Raw genomic sequence first — 25,216 nt, forward strand, 5'->3', positions numbered from 1 at the left:
TGTGGGACGGATGCCCGTGATGGAGCAGCAGCAGTAGCCGTTATTTGTTATTCCACGGCGGCAACAAAAACACAACACAACACAACGGCCGTGGGTTTGTGCAGTCAAGGAAAATAAGAGCATTTCCAGTAAGAAAAAAAGCTCGACATACGGGTGTTAATGGTGCTGCTGCTGCTGCTGGAGCTGGAGCAGACAAGTTGTTCAGCTGCTGCTGCGACAATGCAGCCACACTACTACTGTGTGTGTGTGTGTGTGTGTGTGTGTGTGTGTGTGTGTGTGTGTGTGTGTGTGTGTGTGTGTGTGTGTGTGTGTGTGTGTGTGCGTGCGTGTGTGGCCCTCCTCCCTTCCTCTACACACTCCACAAACAATTACACACAAAAACACACACATTGTTATTAGAGAGCAGTCCAGTACATGGTAAACAAGTATCTTACCAAAAAAATTTACTTTGTTCGAAGTTGTTTGTTTTTATTATTATTATTAATAATAATAATAATAATATTATTATTATTAATAATAATAATAATAATAATAATAATAATAATAATAATAATATTACTTAAGTAAAAGTCTTAAAGTGTATGACATTTACTGTACTTAAGTATCAAAGATAAGTACAATCAGAAAGTTGGATTGAGCCATGGTAGATCAGTGGTAGGGCAAGTTGTTATTCAACTCAGAGGGTGGGGGTTCAATTCTTGGCTCTGCCTGTCTGCGTCCTTGAGGAAGGCACGCAACCCCATGGTGCAGTGTATGAATGGCTGAACGGCAAAACTATAGTGAAAAGCAACTCATCAAGACCAGAAAAGCTCTAAAATACAGACTGTTACTTACCAGTGTAAACATGTTGTTACTGTACTTAAGTGCCACATTAAAGTATCTGTACTTTACTTTATTTATTTCCAGAAACGTTTTACATTTACTCTCTTTGTTACCCGTTACTGCCAAACAAAATCAGGAGAAGAGTAAATAATGGCCTGTAATCATATAGAGATTTCTAGTCCTGATCAACCTGATGATTTTTCATACCCAATCACACACAACGTGGGGTTGTCATGTAAGTGTCTTGTTCAAGGAATTGAACCCACAACCTTGCAGTTGAAAAACAACTCACCCAACCACTGAGCTACCATTGCGCAATCTCAATTCCTCACTTTTGTAATACTTCTAAAACTTAACTGCATTTTATATCAGAAAATTACTTTTAATACTTGAGTACAGTAAATGTCATATACTTTATTAAGACTTGTACTTAAGTAAGATTATTAAAAGTCATTTTCTGGTAAAGATACTTGTATTCAAGTATCCCTTTAAGGTGCTATACAATACTGGCAAAAGTCTTGAAGTAAAGAGTGTGAGTTTTGACATTTGTAGCAGAATTCTACAATGAAAGAGAGGAAGAACAACATCCTGCAAAGCCTTATAGTTCCCCGGCTGGCTTAGAGAAAGAAAAGGAGTCCACCATGTGTAAATCACCTCAGTTTCTGTGAGATCCCAAGTCTGTGCTTTCTCTGGATTAAAACGGTTACAGTTGTTTGTTAAAATCAAGTCAGATTTAAAAAAAAAAAAACCTCTCCATGTGTTTAAAGTATTTTAAACGTCCAGTTTTACAGGGATTAAGACACTATTTTTTTTTTTTTTTTAATGTCATGTAAATGAACTAAATGTGCCTTTATACAACTCCAGATAAACACATCCCAAAATGTGCATTTGGTGTCTATAATTTACAGTATGTGTTTTAAAGAAGAACAAAAATGTCACAGTTACATATCATACAGTAGTTTCAGGCATTAAAAGTGAGAGTGTTTTCAAAACATAATAAGCAAAATTTTTAACAACCATCTTGGAGAACACCGTCTTCAGTCGCCTCATGCAAACCCACGCTGACTCCATGATGCTAAGGTCAAAGCTCTCTGGAGTCGGTCCATCTTTATGAGTCCGGTCGTACATCTGTGCTTATGGTGCACCGTGAATTTGCTACCAAGTAGATGCCTTGCAGATGGTGTTACATGACCAATGTCGCCTCTGAAGTGCCAACAATGTTCACACTGTCGGCTGTCGTCCAGCACTGCAGCTCTGCGGGCTCAATGTCGAAATGGATCGCTGTAATTTAGGCACCATACCGGAATGATAGATATCAGATCAGGTTTTTAAATGTGTTGCTTATATGGGGCTACACATGTACAAGATGTAAACATGCCAGATTAGAGCAAAAATTATAATCATGTATATAAATAAACCTGAGGCAGGTAAGAAAGAAGTAAATTAACAATAGACGAGTGGCAATGTGCATTAATATTATGAAAACACATCTAATTAACTCGAGTTTAGCATTTATAATCAGCATATAAACATGCAACACATGTTTTTTTTCACTCACTATAATGTAGTCGTTAACAAACTGAACCATTTATTTGTTAGTTGGCAACAACTATAACTCCTACAACACACCAAGTACCACCTTCAAAAATTATCACCAACATTAACACACAATGGTGTAAATAGGCCGAGCAAAGTCAGCTACAGACTTTTCACCGAAGGCAGATTTATTCCCAATAAGATCATTTGCTCTCTCATCATCCTCCTCTTCCTCACATATTCTTCACACAGTGGTATAGTGAAACTTGATTAACAAGACTGGAAGGTCCAATTAATGCTGTTTTTTAGTGTGTATCTGCGTATCTGTGTATCAGCCCTGAAGGTTCTAAACAAACAGTTCAGCCACTGCTGAGAACGCTGTGTTTTATTGTAATCTCAGGCTCAGTGAAATCTCTGAAAAAACCCGGTCCGGTTACGTAAACAGTGGTTCTGCTAAACAGCAGATCCTCCTGCTCCGGGCACTAGTCCGGGCACATCCGGTTGCGTACATTGAACCGCAGAAGAAGAATAACGTCTGTTGTGGAGGCGTTTCACGAGCGACAGTGTCTTCTGACTCTGGGTCAAAGGTCGTCAAAGGGACTGCGGCGGGGAGTCGTTATGAAACTATTTTTAAACATTGTTAAAACATTATATTGATAATGAGGAGCAGTGCATCCACCGTTCCAGAGGGGGCGCTGCGCTTCTGAGAGCGGGTGTACTTCTGGGTACTGGCCAATCACAAGACTCTGTCTTCTGGGTGAGAGAGTTGATTCTCAAATCTCGCGGCTGGGAAACACCGTCAGAAAAGAGGATTTCTTTCTGCTCGTTTACAGCAACTAGGAGGATTTTGACCATAAAAACAAGTTAATGTATGTAAGTAGACCTCCATAACTAACATATATGTGCAACAGGACCACTCTATGTGAGCTTTAACTAAAAAAAATGTTCAATGAGTTTGCCCCTTTTTCAAATATAACTTTCATTTTCGATATCTGGCAGTTATTCAACCATTTAGGAATTACAGTACTGTAATTACAGTACTGTAATATATATATATATATATATATTTATGTATATATATATATATATATATATATATATATAGTTGGCAGTTAATTGAATGGTGTCGGCCTTTAAGAAATACTTATTTACAAGCTATTTTGTTATTATGTTACTGTGTTTATGTTATTATTAGTATTAGTCCATATCACATCATCACTTCCATTACACTGTTGTTTTCCCTGCAGATTTGCATAGCAGTGATGTTGATGATGATGATGAGGAGGAGGAGGAGGAGGAGGAGGAGTATCACAGAGGTGCAACATATTTATACAATGTGTCATGATTGTGCCGCCCATTCAAATCAGCAGCGGTGGCATCGGAAACGGACTGTACCAAGACAGAAGAGAGGGGGGGGGGGGGTAGTTGGGAGCAACATTGGCACGGATTTTTTTTTCCCACCTGTGAAATTAAAAAATATGATATGATGAAATGCACAAAAGCACAGGTGTGTGTTTTTAACCCTCCAGTGCCCCTGAGAGCAGGTGTTGCTGACAGTTGTTGGCTTTTACTTTAAACACACACACACACACACACACACACCCCTCTCCTGCCTCCGCTGGAAAACACAGTGTCCGAGCGTGTGGTAGACGCTGCTGCTGCTGCTGCTGCTGCTGCTGTCATCCTGCTGCTGCTGCTGCTGCTGCTGCTGCGCCGCCGGGTTTTTTTTTCCCTCTGTCTCTCTCACTCTCTCGCGGAGAAGTTGGAGGAGAAGAAGAAGAAGAAGAAGAAGAGGGGATGTAAGTGCAATGATGCAGCTGAAGAGCGGGGATGCAGCGGCGTATTACCACAGCGCACAATACTGCACAAACTACACTTCACCCTCCCTCAGCTACGCCAACAGCAGCCATTATCTAACCCGATTACCAGGTAAGAGTAATACATATATATATTTTTAAAAAAAAACAACCTTTGGCCTTATATGATGAGGATGTTTTGAAGAGAAGTGTCTTACATGCGCTTAATCTGCACACACATCATCCAAACGGGACACATCTGCAGATGGTACAGAGGAAGATGGGGGTAAAAAAAAGATGCTGCTGTCATGTCAGAATGTTGAGGAGGAGATTTTCACCAGGTTTCAGACAGCAGGGATGCTGTGATGCAAAATCTGGGGTCGAGAGGGAGAGAGGTGTAGTGATATAGTGTCTGTCTGCTCTCATGGCCTCATGAACTGAGCGTTATTTCTTTAGTCTCATGCTGCAGGGACAAGAGTGTGTGTGAGTGAGAGAGAGGACATGTTCTGTGCTGTGACTGTAACATGAAGCAGCAGCAGCAGCAGCAGCAGCAGCAGCAGCATCAGAGCAGCAGCTCACTTCTCATCACTTCACTGTGGCACTCAATCTTTCTCCTCCTGCCACAAGTGAAGAAATAGAAAGTGAATCATTGCTGCTTCTGATCTCTGCACAGCTGATGGTGACATGTGGCAAATATACAACGAGCGCTTCTACGTGGCACCTGCGCACTCCCCGCTGTGTGCGTGCGTGTGTGTGTGTGTGTGTGTGTGTGTGTGTGTGTGTGTGTGTGTGTGTGTGTGTGTGTGTGTGTGTGTGTGTGTGTGTGCGTGTGTGTGCGTTCCAGGTTTTGTGGCCAGAGGCGATTCTAGAGTCTGTAGGGGCCCTAAGCAAAAATTCCCAGGGGGCTCTTTCAACCTGTGTTCATCACCATTATGTTATAAATAATCTGACACCAACGAACAATGTATGAGTTCAAAATATTTAATTTTTTTTAACATGGAATAAGAAATAACATGGAAAAACCTTGCAAGTATGTGGAAATATAAATGTAAAGAACAATGAAATACTGTAAATAACTGAAAAAAAAACATATATAAAGTGAGTAAAAAAAAGATATGCATTACACTGTAAATAATCCTCTTCATATTCCAACTTGCAGAACGATAACTTCACACAGGGTAACGTGAGGTGGGGCCCCTTTAGGGAGGTTTCCTACTGAGATGTCATTGCAAATTGCCCATTGTTGTTTAAGGGGGACGGGGAGGCGGCTGCTCACTGCACATTTCAGTAAAAACAGCCCTCAGGCTCCAAGTGTCAGGGGCCCCCCTATCAGCTCGGGGCCCCAAGCAGTTGCCTGCCCTGCCTGTTCACAAGCTGCGCCTCTGTTTGTGGGGACATTTTTATTATTATGGGGACAAAAAGCATGTCCCTAATAATAAGGTGGAGACACGTTGGATGAGGTCAGAGTGAGGTTAAAGTTAGAGTTCAATGTAATGTCCTCTGAAGTCATGGAAACCAGACTTTGTGTGTGTGGGGTCCAGGTATTACAGATGTTGTGGGGACTTAAATCTGTTTAAATACAGTCACATAAAAATCAAGTCTCCAAAACGTAAAATTGCAAAATCTTTAAGGTGAAGACATGTTTAAAGTTAGGCTGAGGTCAGGTTTAGGATTAGGATTAGGCCAGTACTAATTCTGGCTGAATCGCCAGGAAATTAATGTAAGTCAATGCAATGTCCTCAGAAGTTATGGAAACCAGACTGTGTGTGTGTGTGTTACCTCTTTAGAACATTCAGAATTTTCTGGCATAAACACTGACCTTGTCAAGACCAGTAGTCCTCATGAAGACTAAGGGCGCTTTCACACCACTAGTTGGATTATTTGATCCGCACCAGGCAATACAATTGTTATGATGTAACATATGACTCCAGTGTGGTTCACTTTCACACCAGCAAACGAACCAAAATTGGCCCGATTGACGTTTCATCATCATGTGTATATATCTTCCGGTAGAAAAGCGCCAATTTTGACTCACTATGGAGCAACACGTTTGCACATTGCTACTTGCTCTGATCTTCGTTTATTACGTTCTCTGTATTGGCCATTTTTGGCAAAATATCCAATTTGAGAACGAGTCGCGGCTGCGTCTGGAGAACAATGTGCTGATGCGCTGGAGTCGGCGAAGACGTATAGCGCGTCATTTCAGGCAGAGGAGACGCGATATTTTCATGAATGTGGTCGTGCTAACTATGAGACGAAGATTGCTCCAAAGACCTACAAGGTAGGCTATGTCCATGGCATTTACTGCAGAATCTAATCTGTTGGGCCAATAGGCTACAGGGGAATTTCCCACTGATAGCAAATGTAAAATAACGGAATTAATAGTCTAGCCCAGGGGTCACCAACCTTTTTGAGACAGAGAGCTACCTTAAGGGTAAAAAATAATATGGAGGGCTACCATATAATATTTTTTTGTTTACCATTTAAATGATTAATATTATGCATTCAACTGCATACACATTCATTCCAGTGCTTACTCCTAACGATTATCAGTTTTTTATAAACAATATCAAACATATTTTACTGAGCTATCATACGGATACATGCAAGTGAGGTGAAGTAAAGTGAGCCCGTGGGCACCGTATTATCTGCCTGCGGGCTACCAGGTGCCCGCGGGCACCACGTTGGTGACCCCTGGTCTAGCCGGTTTGGACCCGAGTTCGCGTTCTCACCAGAGTGGACCGCACCAGAGTCTGACATTTGGTGCGGAGTCAAGCAGACCGAGACCACCTCTTTTTGCTTGATTTGGTGCGGACCCGAGTGCGATTGATGACGAAAACAAAACGAACTAGAGTTTTTGGTTCGACTGGATTGTTTGGTGCGCACCAACTGCTGTTGGCGTGAAAGCGCCCTAAAACCTGGTCCTAATGAGGCAACAACTCTTTTCTGAGGAAGTGGTTCAGGGTTAGGGTTAGGCATTGACTGGTTATAGTTTAAGATTAAGAAGTACGTAGTAGCTGCACAAACCTGTGAATCAGTATGAATATTATTTTGAAGGAAAACAAATCACTGATTCTTCATCTCCTTAAATGGAAAATGCTATCTGCTTTTCTTTGTTTCTGAAGAAACCAGACAAATTCATGTCTTTTTGGTCTGTGGCAGATCAAATTAACACTTTACACAGTTATCAAAAATGAAAATAAGTAATTGCAGCCTCATGCTGCTGTGTAAATACTTTGTTATAATTCTATAACGTATTTTATATCTTATGTACCGGAGCATCTGAAACAGAATGTTGTTCTGTTCTACACTATACTATAATATAATGCCGAGTGACAATAAAGTGTAGTCTAAATCTATAATGTATGAGATTGTAACTGGTCATATAATCTCCACTCACAATCCCATCCTCTGTCTCTGCGATATTGTAATAATCTGAAAATGTATTCCATCAGATTTTCTCTCAGTGTCTGTCAGTAGATATAGGCTTTTGTCAGTATTCCTGAACAATAAGTGTTAAATCATTCATTCAAATAAATTATCCATAATAACAGTAAGTGCAGCTCTAAATATACACATCTGTTTCCCAACAGAAGATAAATGATCAGTGTATCATCCATTCAGTAATAGCAGGCTAATGAAGGTGACTCTAAAAGGAATTACCACTCATTTTATGTTCATTATTACATTAATGTCCGCTCTTCATCGCAGGACTTTCAGAGGTGGATGAGATTTGAACGTTCAGAGCTACAGAGAAAAGTGTAAAAGCTTTGCTGTGATGGCTCCGGACATAAACTGTAGCGTACAGAGTCACATAGATGTGTTATCTGTGCTCGTCCGTGGCTCAGTGAAGCAGCTAGAATAAATGCAGGAGGCATGTGCTTCCCATTGCTCTATAATTGATGTGAAACAACACGGCACAGAGAGCGAAACTGTAGAGAAAAACCAACGCTTGGCCTATTTAGAGAGTCGTCATAGACCTAATGAGTTATCATTGTCCAGCACAGAAGTCATTTTGTGGGTTAGTTTCATGAGAAGCAAAGACCTTAAGAGCAAAGAAGGAGAAAAAACTTTACTTTTTGCATTTGTTTACAAATCTGCGCTGCAGGGGGATTCACATTAGGGCCGAACAATTAATAGAAATGTTATCGCAATCTCAATATGGCCAAAATGTGGTCAAAAATATCTTTTTAGATGAATTATTGTCTTGACCTATACACATCTTATTCTACACACTGAAGAGAACATAATTGCTTCTCACAGATCCGTTAAAAAAATGTACTATTCCCTCTGATATCACAAATCATCGCAATTCCTGTCAAAAATAATCGCAATTACATAATGATTGAAAATGGTTCAGCCCTAAAGGCCACATTATACTTCTCCGACTGCGTAATGCGTTATCCGTCTGCGTCACCACGTAGACCATTCGAGCCTTTATACTTCTGCGGATAGGCGCTGCAATTTCCCGCCCGATCAGTAGGGGTCGCTGCGCAAGGTTGTTGTGCTTTTGGCTATAGTGAGCAATGGCGTCCGAGAGAGAAAGACTGTTGTTGTTGAAACAGTGGCCGTTTGTCACTTTTCTGTGTGACGGAACGCAGTTTTAAGATAATTTGAGGCGAGAAATTGGCCATTTAGAGTCTAAACATGTGCTGTGTGTGTTAAGATATGACGTATTTATAGTTTGGCAGCGACGAAGTCGGCGGTCTTCAGCTCCGCCCTCTGTGGACGCTCGGTGCTCACTGTGAGCCGGCACAGAGCAGCTTCGCTCGACCTGTCCTGAGGACCAATCGCAGCTCTTGCCGTCTCCGTTGTCCCTTGACGGAGTGACGGACACCTAAAAAATATTCCGTGCAGCCGGAGACGACGTAGAGGCTCTTCGACAGGTTCAGCGTCGACGCAGAATTTATACTCCTACGTAAAGTGCTCTGCGTAGCCTACGCAGAGCACTTTACGTAGGAGTATAAATTGGGTTTAATTCACATATTCTGTGTCTAAATGACAATATTACTCCTGCATTACCAACTCCAAATCACCTGCTGCTGATGTTGACCTGGAGTCAGATTCATTAGCTATAAATGCAGAAGAACAATTAAGTTGTTAATGTTTTCTGACTGTGGCCACACAGTTGGTGTAGTAATGATTAGCGCTCTTGCCTTTGCAGCAAGAAGACTCAGGTTCACCACCCGGTCGGAACAAGGGACTTTCTGCATGGAGTTTGCATGTTGCATGTGTGGGGTGCACTATGGGAGATAAATTGGTCACTCTAAATTGACTATAGGTGAGAGTGGATGGTTATTTGTCTCTATGTGGCCCTGAGATAGACTGGCAGACTGTACCCTGCCTTTCACCCTATGTCAGCTGAGATACAGCACAGCACCGCCCACAACCCTCTTGTGGAGAATAAAGCGGTAGAAAATGGATGAACGGATGATTTTTGACTCTGCTGCATCTCCGTAGATTGTACTTCATGGGCCTGGATCTGCATCTATGAGGGGAGGGAAAATAAACTGACCTTGCCCCACATACATTCACTACAAGCTCACAATGAAACTCTGGAAAGGCATTACAACACTGCAATACTGCAAAAACTACAATGAATATAAGTATAGAGGAAACATATGAAGGAGACTGTGTCAGGAAAGAAAGAATAGAGACAGCTTATTGTAACTAATGCCAAGATAAAAAACACTTTGTCAGTCAGTCAGACCTATTGTGTGGTCGCACAGTGTGTTCTCTGAACTGCTCACACGAATAAAAGACAGACACGTTTTGCAGAAGGCCTCATCACACTGCGCCATCGAGACTTAATTGTGCATTGTATAGCGCCAAATCAAAAGATACGTTATCTCAAGTCCCGCACAAAGACAACATCACGTACAGTTACTACAGTAGTAGTTCTCAAACGGTTATTGTGATGCCATCTGGAATATTTTCAAAAGCTTCAGTGTGATGGAGCATTACCACACAACACCAACAACATATTAACGTATATGTATGAAATTTAAAGATGAATGAGGAAATTAAATTAAAATGTTTTAACTGACATAGAAAAATTTAACAATCAAATATGCTTTTTTATTTATTTGTTATTTACTTAAAGGTACAATGTGTAGTATTTATGGGTTTATATAACCCAAAATCCACTTTTTTATACATATTATGTGCTCCTGCATTGTCTAGTCGCTGTATAATAGTTTTTGTTTCATTTTCGTAGTGTTTCAAAAAGTCATGTAAAATAACATGACCGCGGACCGCGGTTGCATAGCCACTGTTAGCAGCGAGACGCCATGTTTCTACCGGAGCCTGTAAGGACAAATGCGAGAGAACAAATCAAGCGTCTCTTTACTTGTAGCAGAAGTCCCGCCTCCTCTCTCTCCACTTCGTCTGCTACGGCCGTGGTAGCTCCGCCCTCTCCCTCACCTCACGAACCTCATCTGCTGACACGGAGAAAGACAACGAGGACGACATTTGACCAGCTGAGGATACCGTAGCGCTCAGGGAAGGGAGGGGGTGAGCAGAGCAGCAGGTCTTTGTTGTAAATTTCAGCCTCTCCTCTAGATGGCACTATAAACTACTTATTTCCCCTTTAAGATCAATTTCTACAGCCTCCACTCACATCCTGGGTCACATGACGGTGGTGGCACATGACCTGGGGGCCAATAAGCGTATAGTTCACATAAAAAAAAAAAACATTTATGATGTTAAATGAATCTATAAATAAGAAAAACAGACAGAATCAAAAATTAAATAAAACAATTTACTAAAAAAAAGTAAATAACCATAATTTAACAAGCTTATATATGACTTCATGTATTTATTAAATGTGATAAATACAACCAAATGTATCATTATTATTATTATTATTATAATAATAATAAACAAATATTGCGTACAAACATATTTAGTATTCTGTCTATATTCTACCACCTCTGCTGTGTTAACAGGGAAGAGTAGGTCACGGGCCATGTTTTCATTATATACAGTGGGTCATATTTTTCAGGTGCTATCCTTGTGATTTTGACCAATTCTTAATATCGTATTGGATCGCATCTAATCCCAACCATTAAATTACTCAAAAAAACGGTATAATTTTGTTAGGACCCTTGATTTATTTGTTAAACATAAACATTGAGTAATGTGTCTTTGTCGTGTTGTTTCATTTCTCACAGATCTCTCATGTGTGCGCTGAAGTGTCTTTTTTGAGTGTGGGTTCTCATTCGGCGATGCTTGAGCGAGCCGACTCGTCTCTTGGTGGTTTGCTGCTTTTCTTTGTCCAATTATTGCTAACTCAGTGCCTCTATTTATGAAATAAAAATAACTCGCCTTTCAGGAGATGCCGGAGAGCATTCGCTTAAAAAGCAGCTCCCAAGATCAGAAAATGGAAAATCTTGCATAAGCAGTATTTTGTTAAAACGTCTCACACAGCGTCCTCTGGCAATGAAGTTTAAATCTAAACGAAAACAGTGATTAGGCTATTTATTTACTACTGTGGGGGCAACACGCCCCACTCTGCCCACAGTCTCATCTTGCAGTTGACAGACGTGTCGTAAGGTCAGTGCTTTCTGCAGCATACCCTTTTCCTGAGGTCAGCGAAGCGAGGTGACAGTCAGGCAGCCGCTTTGACGGGACGGACACGCCGTCAGTTAGCAGCAGTCGGAAACACAAACAGCCCAGGGTGTTATTTTGGGTCCGTGAATCACAGCCCTTTGGCGTCTGATTGGATTCCAGATGAAAGCTTCCAATGCGGTGGGTTTTGACACAGCTGTCGGCCTATTATTGTACACATAAAAATACAAATATAATGTCGCATTAGAATCGCAAAAAATCAACGCAGACAAATAAGCCACTGTGCTGCTTATACAGTATATACTGCATAAGTGTATATATACATTTCATTTACATCTAATTTTCAGTATCTCATAAAATTAGAATATTACTTAAAGGGGAAGTAAGTAGTTTATAGTGACATCTAGAGGAGAGGCTGAAATTTACAACAAAGACCTGCTGCTCTGCTCACCCCCTCCCTTCCCTGAGCGCTACGGTATCCGCAGCTGGTCAAATGTCGTCCTCGTCGTCTTTCTCCGTGTCAGCAGAGGAGGTTCGTGAGGCGAGGGAGAGGGCGAGCTACCGCGGCCGTAGCAGACGAAGCGGAGAGAGAGGAGGCGGGACTTCTGCTACAAGTAAAGAGACGCTTGATTTGTTCTCTCGCGTTTGTCCTTACAGGCTCCGGCAGAAACATGGCGTCTCGCTGCTAACAGTGGCTATGCAACCGCGGCCCGCAACCATGTTATTTTAAATGACTTTTTGAAACACTACGAAAATGAAACAAAGAATATTATACAGCGACTAGACAATGCAGGAGCACATAATATGTATAAAAAAGTGGATTTTGGGTTATATAAACCCATAAATACTACACATTGTCCCTTTAAAGGTGCATTATGTAATAAATATAAAGCAACTGGCCATAAAATCCTCCTAATATGTCACAGAGACTCAGGAATAATGTGGAATTAATTTAATTTGCATTTAAAAAAAATATTTTGCAGACTGCAAATCATGTTTATGTTATGAAATCATGTTTTGGCATGTGGCGCCACCTACCGCCGTCTACCAATCATTGCAGTCAGTAGAGTCTCAGCTGCCGAGAAACCACGGGTTGCCAGTTACGTCAGAAAACGAAACCTAAAAGACCTCGGTATTTTGAATTTGAATGTAGTAACCGTTTTTTGGCCACATTCTTACATATGGCACCTTTAAGACCAATACAAAAAAACGTTTTTTTAGAAATGTTGGCCAACTGAAAAGTTTGAACGTGGAAAGTTTGAGCATGTACAGCACTCAATACTTAGTTGGGGCTCCTTTTGCCTGAATTACTGCAGCAATGCGGCGTGGGTTGGAGTCGATCACTCTGTGGCACTGCTCAGGTGTTAAGAGAGCTCTGGTTGCTCTCATAGTGGCCTTCAGCTCTTTTGCAATGTAGCGTCTGGCCTTATCACATCTTCCTCTTCACAATACCCCATTGATTTTCTATGGAGTTAAGGTCAGGCCAGTTTGCTGGCCAATTAAGAACAGGGATACCGTGGTCCTTAAACCAGGCACTGGTAGCTTTGGCACATGTGTGCAGGTGCCAAGTCCTGTCGGAAAAAATTAAATCTGCATCTCCATAAAGTTGGTCAGCAGCAGGAAGCATGAAGTGCTCTAAAACTTCCTGGTAGATGGCTGCGTTGACCCTGGACCTCAGAAAACACAGTGGACCAACACCAGCAGATGACATGCCCCCCCAAACAATCACTGACCGTGGAAACTTTACACTGGACTTCAAGCACTCTTCCCCCAGACTCTGGGACCTTGATTTCCAAAAGAAAATCAGAGAACATAACTTTGGACCAATCAGCAGCAGTCCAGTCCTTTTTGTCTTCTGACGCTCTCTCTTGTTCAAGAGTGGCTTGACACAAGGATTGGCACAGCTGAAACCCATGTGTTGAATATGTCGTTGCGTGGTGGTCCTTGAAGCACTGACTCCAACCGCAGTCCACTCTTTGTGAACCTCCCTGTTCACAATATTCTAATTTTCTGAGATACTGAATTTGGGGTTTTCATTGTTTTAGTTTTAGTTGTCAGTTATTATTATCATCAACATTAAAGCAATAAACACTTGAAATAATATCAGTCTGTGTGGAATGAATGCATACATTATACAAGTTTCACTTTTTGAATGGAATTACTGAAATAAATCAACGTTTTCATGATATTCTAATTATATGACCAGCACCTATATATATATATATATATATATATATATGTGTGTGTATGTACGCAGCCATGCATACACAAACACAGCCACGCTGTGTGATCTCTTTGGATCAGAGAGGCTTCAGGGGTTTGTTGTCACTGCATGTGTGAGTGTGTGTGAGTATGTGTGTACTGTTACACAGGCTCAGCCTAATCTATCTGATGCCGCTGAAGCTCCTGTCTTTGAGAATGTGTTTTCCATTCGTCCATCTCTTCGTGTCTCTGCAGCCTCAGGGCTCAGAGGAGTTATTGTCTGGACTTCTCTTACAGAGCAGCACATTCAGGTCATTCTTGTAGTTCTGGAGTTATCGTCCTGCTCGGTGCACGTGTGAAGATTCACTTTAATCGGCAGCATCGGCTGCATAATAATCAGCTGTTAAAACCTAGTACTGCATTGGGTTAAGGGGATGTTGCTAATGTTGTGATCTCATGTTGTTTTCCAGGTTGTCAGGAAGATATCTATGATAACATAGAGAACATAATTATTTCTGGAGCTTTAATTGCAAGTTCATGAGGGGAACTGCTCCTCTGGTGAACTGCATTGGTCTTTATTTATTCCCAATTAACTGTCTAAATTATTTTAAGATTGTAAAGAGTGTTGGCCAGAACAGTTCATACTTATGTCCAGATATTTATTTAACATGGTCACTGTACATCACAATTTCAGACGAGCACCAAAAAGCACACATTAAAGCACAAAGTAAACAATGACTGTGAAATTGAAAAAAAAAACAAAAAAAAACAGGGAAGCACAAAAGTGATTGTGATTCATTTCCTGTGGACAGTACATTTCTCTAAAAAAATCCATTACTGTTTCACTATAGTTGTTGAGATATTTCAGAACTAACTAATCGTGAGTATGATTGCTAATATTCATACAAGTGTTTGTGTATGTCTTTCAAGGCTATCATGTCCATCAGATGCCCAGTCTCTAAGTATCAGTGACATCCACTGGTGAGACTGTACAATTACAAATGTCACTGTAACAAACAGAGGACTCTCCTCTCATCCTGTATGTGTCAGGTAACTATGGTGGCCTTGACATAGCAGAAAGGATGTTGTTCTTCTTTGTTTGTTTGTTTGTTTGTGCTTCCACCAGCGTAATGCATGTTCTGACTGATGTTCTGTTGTCGGTTCAGGCTGCTGTAGAAACACGATGGCACAAAATGTCTGTAAAACAAGACACTTGCCAATAAACCTTCCTAAATTGACCATTAAGGCTGATAGCAAAAATATATAATAATGTAAATACATGTACAACTGCAGTCTTGTCTGTCTGAATAAACATTGTGTAATCAGTTTCTTTGCTGTATTGCCATTATCCAAAGGCCCAAATATGTTGAAGCCTCCGCTGAGTCTCTTCAGGCACCCGCAGCAGCCTTTCCAACACATGGACTCTCTGCACCAGCTGGGACCTCCACCAATGGCACCTACGCAGCCTCTCGGCCCTCCACCCATCGCTCCTGCTCAGGCAATTGGACCTCCAACTATGGCTCTTCCCCAGAATCTAGGGCCCCCTCCCATAGGTGCTACTCACACGTTAAGGCCTCCCCACATCACCCCACCACACAGATTAGGCCCCCCTCCAATGGCGCCAACTCAGTCTCTGGGCCCCCCACCAATGCCACACACCCTGGGGCCCCCACCTGTAGATCACACACATGCAATAGTGCCTCCAAACATGGACCTCACACAGCCATTAGGGCCTCCACCTCTGGCCCCTGCACAAGCACTGGTGCACCCACCAGTAGTGGCACCCAGATTCTCCCTCCCTCCCAGTCCTCTGTCGTCCCTTCCTGCTCCAGGCTCAGACCCTTCACAATTGCTACCACCACATCCTCCAGGAACAGCCCTCATCCCCCTTCAACTTCCAGTTCAGGCAGCTCCAGCCAGTGAGCGGCTCCAAGATGAGGGCTCTCCACAGGGTATGGAAGAGCAGGAGGACTCTCTGGGGCTGGAGGAACTGTGCAAACCACTGTACTGTAAACTCTGCAATGTTACCCTCAACTCTGCTCAGCAAGCACAGGCTCACTACCAGGTCAGTTGAAATACACGTTCATGCATTCAGACTGACTGAGGGAGATAGTAGCCTGGGTGAACTCTGCCACAATTTGATTTGGCTCTGCAGACACGTCTGGTAAGGAAGCCAACTTTGGCCACTGAAGAGCAGCTGCCTTTCAATTTGTCTGTTGCTTCCATTTAAGGGACTTGCTCCATGGAGCTTCCCCAGGCAAAAGTCCTTAGACGCCATGACTAGACAGCCATTACGTCTAGAAAACTACAAGCATGTTTGTTGACACCTTATCCGCCTCTCTGCAAGTCATCCAGATCATTGGTCTGATTGGTTGTAGGTTTATCCAAATTGTGGACACCCATATTTGTTCACTTTAAGCTCATTCCCACTTTGTACCCTTTCCAGACTACCTGAGTAGTAAGTGGGCATGAGCGTGAAGTGAGCAAATGATGCAGGTGCCATATGGTTTCAGTCACATGGGCCCCAGATGGGAAACCCATGTGAGCAAAAATGCGATGGGCCACCATGGAAGTCATGGACAAACCCGCTTGGGACTCATCTTGTCAGCCTGAATATAACCAGGCTGACAATAGCCTGGTTTGACATTTTTCATGCCCACACAGCATGGGGATGGTGTGTAAGTGCAGTCTGTGACCATCCTCCTTTTATTAAATCCTACTGAAAATATATAACTCTAAAAGGGTCAAGGTCACAAGTGCTGTGATTTTCATTAAAGAACCCAAAGAAGACAAACACTATGCGTCAAGCACCTTCCTACGCAATAATGGTTATGATTTAAAATCAGCGGTGGAAAGTAACGAAATACATTTACTCAAGTTGCTGTATTGAATACTTTTTTTTGTGTATTTTGAATTTTTTTAAGTACAATTTAAAATCAGGATTTCATGTCATATTTCTACTACACTCAAACCCCACTCAAAAGTAACTGAGTAACTTTTACTTAAAGTACATTTCAAATGAACTACTTTTTACTTCTACTTGAGTACATTTTCAGATGACTACTTTTACTTCTACTTGAGTAATATTTCATCAAAGTATTGATAATTTTACTTGAGTACAATATGTTAGTACTTTTTCCACCTCTGTTTAAAATGTAACGCAGTAAAAAACTTCCCCCTCTGCACCTCAGTACACGTTGAATGATAAGATACAAATACAGAAATGTTAACTTCTATTTCCTCATGTCTGTCCTTCGTTTTAGGGGAAGAACCACAGTAAAAAGCTGAGAAACTTCTATGCTGGCAGTCAACAGCCACCGGCCATTCGGATCCCAGAAGTCCTGGATGCGTCTGGTCAGAGCGCCCTCAACTCAGGATCCAATGACAGTGACGTAGGCAGGCAGGTCAGGCTCAAACTTGAATATGGATGTGGGTTTAATTCTGTTGCTGCTGCTGAAGAAGTGAACAATCTCCATTTGAGCTTCCATCGCTCTCTGTAGAGGTGGTCGTCACTATGATTCATGTGAACAGTGCAAACACTCTTTTACCAGGACTCTGAGCCATTCTCTGGAAAGACAACTTCCTCTGACCCATTGTGTTTCGTTGCTGCTACCAAAAGTTACATTTAAAGCAACAACTCGATGTGGGTTGTAAAAAATGTAATGTAGAAGAGCAGTGACAAAATAAAGCACATACAGTATGTCGATTTGTGTCGATTAGGAGATTTATATTAAGTTGGAGGAGAATTAAAAGATAATTATATTTAATTGTTATTCATTACATATTTTGCAGCCAAACATGCATTTACAAATCTTGGAAAATGTAGTTTAGTGCTATACCCATATAGAGCAACTACAACTTCCCTTCACTTGTGCTTTCTTTTTTCTTTCTTTTTCTTTACATTTCCGTCTTTTCCCTTTCTCACTCTTCACTGCATTGCTTTGTTCTGTGTCTGCAGGCGCTGTATAAGGGGGCGACCCGGGTCATTTTAGCCACAGAGAACGACTATTGTAAGCTGTGTGACGCCTCCTTCAGTTCCCCAGCAGTTGCACAAGCCCATTACCAGGGCAAGAACCACGCCAAGAAACTGAGACTCGCGGAGGCCCAACAGAACGCCAACACCATGTAAGGTTTGAGCAAATGTTTTTTGTGCTATGTTGGCCCCGTCTTCGTTCTCATGTAAACGTGGATTGAATGTGAAATGCAGTATTTGTGACCATTTCGTGTAGAGCTGAAACGATGAATCGATGAATCGATTATTAATTGATTACTAAATTAATCGCCAACTATTTTGATAATCGATAATCGGTTTGAAGCTTTTTTCATGATTAAAACAAGATTTCTGATTGTTTCAGCTTCTTAAATGTGAATATTTTCTTGGTTTCTTTGCTCCACATAACAAACAAATCATTAAAACGGAATCATTTTGGTTTGTGGACAAAAGACAATCGAGAACATCATAATTTCCAGGTTTGACAAACACTGATCAAAGTTTTTTAACATTTTCTGACATTTTATGGACCAAACGATTCATCGATTAGGAAAATAGTCGTCTGTTGCAGCTCTAATTTCATGCTTGAGTCAGGAAATGATCTCATCTTGGACTTGATCATCTCAATCAAGTCAAAGTCTATAACCTTTTATACTGTAAGGTCAGAATAATGAGTGCTGATGGAGCAAGCTGAAGTGTTTTGGTTCTGTTGCAGGGAAGGTAACAGTGAAACGGCCCCAAGGAGGAACAGGAAAGACGGCAGTGAGTACAAACTGGTGAAAAACCGTCGCAGCCCGCAGCTACCTGCCTCCATGTCAGGTAAAATATCAGAAATACTCTGTTAAGTCAGTGTCAGTATAAATTCACACATAAGGAGAGGGGGGCAATTTTTTCTTATAATGATTAAAGATCACATAGAGTGGTCCTGTTGCACATAAATGTTAGTTATGGAGGTCTACTTACATATATTAACTTGTTTTTATGGTCAAAAACCTCCTAGTTTCTGTAAATTAGCCGATAGAAATCCTCTTTTCTGACGGTGTTTTTCAGCCGCGATGTTTCAGAGTGAACTTTCACCCCCAGAAGACAGAGTCTTGTGATTGGCCAGTACTATCCAGCACATCCGTTCTCAGAAGCGCAGCGCCCCCCTCTGGAACGGTGGATGCACTGCTCCTCATTATCAAAACATTGTTTTAACAGTGTTTAAAAATAGCTTCGTCACGACTCCCCGCCGCAGTCCCTTTTATGACTTTAAACCGGAGTCAGACCCAGAGTCAGAAGACACTGTTGCTCGTGAAACACCTCCACAACGGACGTTATTCTTCTTCTGCGGTTCAATGTACGTAACCGGATGTGCCCGGACTACCGCCCGGAGGAGGACGATCGGTTGTTCAGGAGAACCGCTGCTTACGTAACTATTACGGGATTTTCAGTGATCTCGTTGAGCCCCGAGATTACAATAAACCACAGAATTCTCAGCAGTGGCTGAACTGTTTGTTTCGAACCGTCAGGGCTTCATAAACAAGGTAATGACGCAGATACACACCAAAAAAAACAGCGATAATAGGAACTTCCGGTCTAGTTCCGCTTTAAGGTGACCCATTCAATAGGTGCATAAAGCAAGACAGTATCATTGTGTTGTTAGATCATTAACAGTCCTACTTGTGTCCACTAGATGGCAACTTCATAAACAAATATTATTTACATTAATCTAATGTATGATGTAAAGTAGCAAAACAGGACACAGGATGTGTCCAGCAACCACATAAAGACAGGGGCAGCATATTAAGTCAAGTATTTATCAACTGACCGAGGATCAAGAGCTTTCACAACTTTATCAAACTACATGTACTTCCATGTAGTTTGATAGTTAGCACGTTAGTGCATGCACATAAATCCTCATTAAAAATGCATTGGAGGGTATGTTTTTCGAAAAAAAAAGTTTTTAACATGAGAGTCAATGGGAGAATTTTTGGGCGATTCTTCACATCAGTCAAATCGCCCCAGAAGAGGCGGAACCATAAAACGTGACTTGAATCTGACGATTCTGATTGGACGATGACAGATAATATGTCTAGAACACTGATAATAACTACCTTTGCTGGCAGAGACGACTGAAAGGAATATTAGTGCTAAGGATCTTTGGAATTGCTGAGGAAAAAAATTATCTTTCTCCTCCTTGTTGGGAGGGCGTCGCCCAAATCGTCCCTATACACCGTCCATCGTCGATATCTATCTGCCTATCATTTGAGGGTTGTTGTGGGATCTGGAGCCAATTCCCGTTGAGAAGCAGAGTAAAAACATGGTCGCAGAATCAAATAACTCAGCTCACACTGTCGCTCGCTGAGTGTGATTTTAGGGCTTTTAGCAGTTATAATCGCGCTAATTGTTATGACATAATCAACAGTCACTCACGATGACACACTTACTTTTCACCGGAATTGACAGAATCCATCAGGCCACACACACACACACACACACACACAGACTGCAGTGGAGTGAACGGCTGTTCAGCCTGTAAGCTGCTCAGACTTTATTTACCCAACATAAGATGTGATATATTCATACAGTATATTCCTCTGTTCATACACAGTATAGATTCTGACGCGTGTTTGGCATTTTTCTAACCCCATATTGTGTAATAAGCTGCTGCTGCAGTTAGAGAGATGCAAAAACACATGTTCAGCTTCATTTCATTGTCGCGGCTGCATCAATAAGTCTGTTATTTTGTCAAATAGATTATTGTTTTAGTCGATGTTTTAATCTAATTAAACATGAATATTTTCTGGTTTCTTTGCTCCTCTCTATGACAATAATCTAAATATTTCTCAACGTTAGGGGCAAATAGATCAAATCAAGAAATAGACTGACAGATTTAATCGCTTGTTTAAATGCTCTTTACCAATAGGTGCATCATTTTACATCATTTTCCTCAGCTTTTTTAAATGTTAGACTTATTAAGACAGCGTCATTTGATTTAATGCACTCACTTCACAGTCTTCTCTGGTGCTGTGTATGTGTGTCTATACTGAAGTCCAAACATATTTACAAACCTATCTTAGTGAGGACATTTTGATCTTGCAGGGACATTTTGTCTGGGCCCCTCAACTTTTTCAGGGTTAAGACCTGGTTTTAGGGTTAGGGTTAGAATAGGGGTCCACGCAAAGAATGCAAAACCAGCATGTTTTTGTGTATACCTGGTATTCCTTATGTTGTGGGGACCTTAAACTGTTTAAACAGTGACAGCATGGGGACTTAGTAAATGACTACATTTCAAGTTGAAGACGTGTTTTTAAAGTTAAGCTCAGGTTAAGGTTAGGTTATTGTTAGGGTCAGAGTTAGGATTAGGGCACTAGCAGTTATGGAGTAAGTTATGAGTCTCCATGAAAATTAATGTAAGTCAATGCAATGTCCTCTAAAGTCATGGAAACCTGTGTGCGTGTGTGCGTGTGTGTGTGTGTGTGTGTGTGTGTGTGTGTGTGTGTGTGTGTGTGTGTGTTCTTGTACTTGCAGCATACTGAGGACCAGTGAGGGTTTTTAACCAACAAAGTGAGGTTATTTTTACGGAGTGAGGACATTTTGGCCGGTCCTCACTTTGTTTTCATTGAAATCACTTCCTGAGGTTGCTATAACATGCTATACTCAATTTGTAAAAAAAAATAATAATAATAATTTTGGACGACATAGTATAGTATGACTTTTTTTGTCAAATTTTGGACCAAAAGTTTTTTTTTCAAAATGTGGACGACATAATATAGTATGACATTTTTGTCAAATTTTGGACCAAAAATTTTGGGTACATTTTTTTTTCAAATTTTGGACAACATAGTATAGTATGGCGGGTTTTTTTTTTTTTTTAATTTTGGACCAATAATAATAATTCAAAAAAAAAAAAAGTTTTCCAGCCCTTTTTGCTCTGGGGCTCCACCTGAAGACATTTTATGGTACTGCACCCAGTAGTTGTTTGTAGATGTCATTCATGAAGTACGTATTTGTAATTGTGTTGATTTATAAAGTGGAAATGCTGGTCCTCACTTTTTCAGCAACCCAGTCCTCAGTATGCAGCAAGTACAAGAATGTGTGTGTGTGTGTGTGTGTGTGTGTGTGTGTGTGTGTGTGTGTGTGTGTGTGTGTGTGTGTGTGTGAAACAGATACATACGAGGTAACGTCAGAGTCTCTGCTGACGTCAGAAACAGCCGTCTCTTTGTCGCTGTGTTTCTCTTCTTTCTGTAGACAAAAAAACAACAACGCACACACACACACACACACCGCAGTGATTTCATCAGTCTCCTCGATGGACAAACCCCAGAATAGCTGCAGCCTCTACTGCAGTTGACTTGTCACCGTCTTATCTCGCTCTCTATCTGCTTCTAGTTTTTCTGCCATACACACACACGCACACACACACACACACACACACACGCACACACACACGCACACACACACACACATACACAAACACACACACACACACACAGAGAGAGAGAGAGGCGATTCTAGAGTCTGTAGGGGCCTTAAACAAAAATTCCCAGGGGGCCCTTCCTTCCAACCAGTGTTCATCACTATTATGTTACATATAATCTGACACCAAAGAAAATGTATGAGTTCAAAATGTTTTGGGTTTTTTTCAAAATGAAAGAATTAAAAAGTATGTGAAAATATAAATGTAAAGAACAATGAAATACTGTAAATAGGTGAAAAAAAAAAAAGATGCATTACACTGTAAAAAATCCTCTTCATTTTCCAACTTGCAGAACGTAAACTTCACACAGGTTAAAGTGAGGTGGGGCCCCTTTAGGGAGGTTTCCTACTGAGATGTCATTCCAAATCACCCATTTCAGTAAAAACAGCCCTCAGGCTCCGAGTGTCGGGGGCCCCCTATCATCTCGGGGCCCCGAGCAGTTGCCTGCCTTGCCTGTTCACAAGCTTCACCTCTGCACACACACGTCCTGTACAGTATGTGTAATTAGAATCAAGTGTGTGGTACTGATCCTCGGCTATATTCAGTATGTATCAGTTGTGGAATGTAGCCTGGTGTTTTTCCCTTTAACTTTAAATATTTTGTGTTTATGTTTATTCAAACATCATTATGGGATTCATCTATGTTGATAATCAGTAAAGCAACAAGTCTACAGTAATGAGTAGTGTAAACACAGCGGTCATTCTAACACCAGGAAGTTCACATAGTCAACTTTGACAGTGTTAAATGTCAAGTATAATTATAATAAAATAATAATAATATAATATGATAATATTTTGCAAATTAGCACTAAATATAACATGCAGCTCTCTCTCTGTTTAACGGTGTCTTTATGTCTCTTTATGTAGTCCAATAATTGATTAATTCAAGGTTGGGCACCTAGATTAAAAGTCACACAAATACTTAAGACTCAAATTCATCCCAAAGAGAACATGAAGATATACACATTTCAGGGTAATTTGTCCAGAAATTGTCAAAACATTGAGTCAAATTCTGATGTCTGGGGACCATGTCTGCAGTTGTTGAATGTTTTAGCCTGGACCAAGAAGGTGAACCAACAGAAAGTCTTTAACCTCTAAGCCGTGTTTCCACCCAGTGGACCGGTTCAGTTTCCATAATAGTACCAAAATAGCCAGCCCCAAGCGTTCCATTTTTGGTACCCTTCCCTTGGGGTACCAGAGCTAGACCGGCTCCATCCATGACAGTGAGCTGATTGAGGGACAGAAAAATGTAACTCTCTTGCAACCGGTGTTTCTTCAATGCCTGCAGTCTATTCTTAGAAAATAAGAGACAAAGAGCCACAAACCGAGCAGGAAAAAACGAGCTGCTGGAAGTCCTCCATTGTTGTCTGCTGTGTCATGATTGGTCGCTCATTAATGATAATAATAATAATAATAATGATAATGCATTTTATTTGAAGGAGCCTTTCAAGACAGTCAAGGTCGTTGTTGCCTGCCTACCAAGTAAATGTACTGTGTTCACAGTAATGAAAAAAAGCCTGACCCATGGCTTTACCATTCCAAAATCCACCGTACTGTACCAAACCAAACCGTACAATGATGGAAATACAGCACTTTTGTTAATTTGGTTGAAAAAGCCAAATATTTCCTAATTTTAGTCTCAAATCTTCATCTTTTCTTTTGGGTTTCAAAGTGACAGCCAGAATAAAACAAGCATATATGGCAGACCATCATTTTTTTTGTACAGTACACATGTTGCTGACCTCCACTCTCCATGTGCAATATACTGTTCATTTTTCATTGCTGTACTATACTGTATATATTTTTTCATAATGTAAATTTTTTTTGAAGTGCAATATATTGTCATTTTTCATACTGTCAAATTTTTTATACTGTAGTTTTCTCATCAGTGCAATATCCATATCTTTATTTAATATCCTTATTTAATAGCTCAGTCTTGTTTCCTTACACTGTAAATACCATGTGCATTCTGTGTATATTCTGCAGACCGGTTGTAATGTACATTCTACATTCTATTTAAACCTATTTTTATAGTCAGTGTTAATATCTTTATATATTGTACTTTATATATTCTATTTCTTTTTGGTAATGCATGTTCATTATTTATTATCCTTATCCTTATTGTCTTGCTGCTGTAACACTGGAAATTTCCCCACTGCGGGACTAATAAAGGACTTCTTATCTTATCTTATCTTATTAATATTCCACACTGTCATGTCTCTCCAGGGCCGTACTACAACCCCAGACCAAGGCAGCGCATCCCCAGGGACTTGGCCATGTGCGTGACTCCCAGTGGACAGTTCTACTGCTCCATGTGCAACTGTGGAGCTGAGCAGGAGACAGACTTCAGGCAGCACCTGGAGAGCAAGCAGCACAAAGCTAAAGTGTCGGAGTTGAGGTACCGACACGAGATGGAGAACCTTGGCTACAGCTAAGGAACGTGTGGAAACGGAGAAGCTGCAGGTGGAAAATGCTGTTTGGTGTTTTAAGTGGACATAATGTTAAATTAAGGTGTTACTCAAAATGGCCTCAAGATTTTATTGTAGCTCATTTGATTTATGGATCAAAAAAATATTTTTTAGTGGGTTGCATTTTGACAGGATACATGCAAATGTAAATGAACTGCAAATAAATCTTGAGCTTGTTTTGTGGTGAATGGTGTACAGGGTCCCAACAGGACAAAAAAGGCTAATGAACACTTATTAAATCTCTTAAAAATACAATTCAGAGAGAGCTCTAAAAGTTGAAAAATAGAGAGAAATCATTGAAAAAACAGCAGGAGCGTGTAGAGACAAACATAGGTCATTCCTGGTACAGGCCCTGCAGCGGGGGGGACCAC

The 25,216-nt window shown here is 41.0% G+C and overlaps 1 protein-coding gene across 1 annotated transcript; it reads left to right on the forward strand.

Moving 5' to 3' along the window:
• The first annotated feature begins 4,140 nt into the window (after nt 1-4,140).
• zmat3 (zinc finger, matrin-type 3) lies at nt 4,141-24,984 on the forward strand. The gene is made up of 6 exons (XM_083888684.1): nt 4,141-4,287; nt 15,281-15,990; nt 17,189-17,329; nt 17,884-18,050; nt 18,632-18,735; nt 24,604-24,984. Exons 1-6 carry the CDS (start codon nt 4,167-4,169, stop codon nt 24,810-24,812), a joined length of 1,452 nt encoding a protein of 483 aa, XP_083744810.1. The 5' UTR covers nt 4,141-4,166; the 3' UTR covers nt 24,813-24,984.
• The last annotated feature ends 232 nt before the right edge of the window (nt 24,985-25,216 follow it).

This window comes from Microchirus variegatus (assembly GCF_963457635.1).
Source record: "Microchirus variegatus genome assembly, chromosome: 4".
NCBI classification, from domain to species: Eukaryota; Metazoa; Chordata; class Actinopteri; order Pleuronectiformes; family Soleidae; genus Microchirus; species Microchirus variegatus.